The 2,338-nt window shown below is 36.4% G+C and overlaps 1 protein-coding gene across 1 annotated transcript in view; it reads left to right on the top strand.

Annotated features, from left to right (window-relative positions):
* The window catches only part of kiaa1614 (KIAA1614 ortholog), a 24,801-nt gene that overhangs the window by 21,426 nt on the left and 1,037 nt on the right, over positions 1-2,338 (top strand). Inside the window, exon 9 of the mRNA XM_016462225.1 lies at positions 2,032-2,204. Within this exon, the coding sequence (XP_016317711.1) occupies positions 2,032-2,204 (173 nt within the window). The remainder of the gene's footprint in view (positions 1-2,031; positions 2,205-2,338) is intronic.

Raw genomic sequence — 2,338 nt, forward strand, 5'->3', positions numbered from 1 at the left:
TAGCAATTAACCGCAACATGAAAATTTGATACCGGCATATCCCTAGTCGTCACATGTGGTTGCCGCAAACCCGCCAGACACTGGGTTTTAATGTTTTTGTCTCGTCGCTCCGGCCGGACAGGGCATTACAGTATGGTAAGGGGCGTAACATTTCCGTCACACGCTTGAGGAAGCTTATTTATTCAGCTTTCAGATGATGTATAAATCTCAATTTCGAAAAATGTACCCTTATGACTGGTTTTGTGGTCCAGGGTCACATATACATCAATATATAATATGTAAATATTGATTATTTATTATTAAATAATTTTTTTATTTATGCATTTATTTCTTTCTTTAATTCATTTATTAATTTTTTCGAATATCAAGATTTTAAAATAAAAAATAGTGAATAGCTATGAGGGTCTAAATGCATCCTGTCTGCTTTTCTTGTCTTGTCATTGACCTATATCAAAATATTGCTATCTGATACCATCCCTTTACTATGGTAACGCCGCAGTACACACCACTTGATCTCAATAAATCTGCCTGTTTATTCATAACCTTTTCGTGTTATGAACGATGGCAATTTGAAGCATGACATGTTCTGCGGAGCATGCATCGTGTTCCTGTAATGCTCAGACAGCTGTCGTGTTGTGCAACAGGATAAGTATTTTCCATTGACTGGGTCAGCAGCAACAATAAAAAGAGGAAGAGAGGGAGGGAGGGAAGATAAAAATAGAGGTGTGTGTGTCTGCCAAAGAAAGACATGGAATGCAGGGAATGATCACCCGTCTACATGCTGCTGCTATATTCAGCTTCTTGCGTGTGTTACTAGATGCAGCCCTTTAAGCATGTGTGTTTGGGTTGCTCACAGTGCCAGATAGTGTGTTTGTCGCCGGCGGTGTGATTCGATAGTGTGTGTGGTGTTTATGAGTGTGTGAATGTGTGTCTGAGTGAAGGAGAGATAGCAGAGAGGAATTCCAGCCCCAGTGACTGGAGACAAGCTGCAGCTTACATCATCTTTCTCCAGAGCCAGTAAGAAAGCAGAGAGCCGCTACAGAGACAGGCTATAATTGGCTGCTCACTCAGATCTGACAGCGAGAAAGGGAGATAAAAATACGAGCTGAAATACAAGGAGTGAACACTGCGATACGTCTGGGGACTATTGTTATTTGTGACCCTGGACCACAAGAACATAAGGGTCAATTTTTAGAAATTTAGATTTATACATCATCTGAAAGCTGAATAAATAATATTTCCATTGAAAAAAATCTAAAATTATTGCTACAAATATACCCCAGTGACTTAAGACTGGTTTTGTGGTCCAGGGTCACATTTGACTGGCTTCCATGAAAAAAATTCAGTTGAAAAATAAAATTCTGTACAATAATAAATAATAAACTATTATATTTTTTGTAAAAAAAAAAAAAATCATGTCATAAGGCCCTTTTATAATATAATATAATAATATGACAGTGCCTTGTGATATTTATTTATGTATTTATTTTTATATATTTATTTATTTTGGACATGGTTTATTTACAAAAAAAAAAATCAGTTCTGCGTTTATCTTGTTTATTTAGCCTTCACAGGTTAAGATATGTTTCTATATAAAATAAATATTACACTCCTATTATATTATAGTATATTATATATCTGTCTGTACAATACTCTTCAAACATTATATCTTATTATATTATAAAAATAATAACATATATACTGTGTATATATATATATATATATATATATATATAAAATTATAATTAAAAGTAAATATATAAATATAATTAAAAAATAAATCACACAATATATATTAGAAAATGCATAGCAACATATTAAACAAATTCTTCAACAGCTTTGGCCTAGTGGTAGGATCTTTCACAGTCAAGATCCACTCACATTTGAAGAAAATAATAACAAATATTAAAATAGAACTGCTTAATTGAACATAATTCAAAATAATATAGTAACTCGCCATATAATCTGGCACTAAAATAGTTCTGTTGCACTTTTGTGGTCTTTTTAAGTAGATAAATCTGTGTGTTTTAGGGATCTTCAGCGTGCTTTGAGTGTAGAGGACGTGGGGCGGCCCAGTGCGGTGCGTCCGGTGGGACGCATGGCCCAGGCCTTCCCTGACGGCACCATCCTGCTGGAACTCTCCAGGCCCCCCAACGGCCCCTTCGGCTTTCTCATCTCACGAGGAAAAGGCAGGCCAGACTCAGGTGAGGGACCTCCCGCTCTTGTTTTCATACACTTCTGACTTAGTCGGAAAGTTTAAGACTAACCGGCTTTATGTTTAAGGGGTGTACGTTGAAGAAATGGGCGACAGCAATATGGAGAAACTCTACGCAGGGCT

The sequence above is a fragment of the Sinocyclocheilus anshuiensis genome, unplaced genomic scaffold, assembly GCF_001515605.1.
Source record: "Sinocyclocheilus anshuiensis isolate Anshui unplaced genomic scaffold, SAMN03320099.WGS_v1.1 scaffold560, whole genome shotgun sequence".
In the NCBI taxonomy this organism is placed as follows: domain Eukaryota; kingdom Metazoa; phylum Chordata; class Actinopteri; order Cypriniformes; family Cyprinidae; genus Sinocyclocheilus; species Sinocyclocheilus anshuiensis.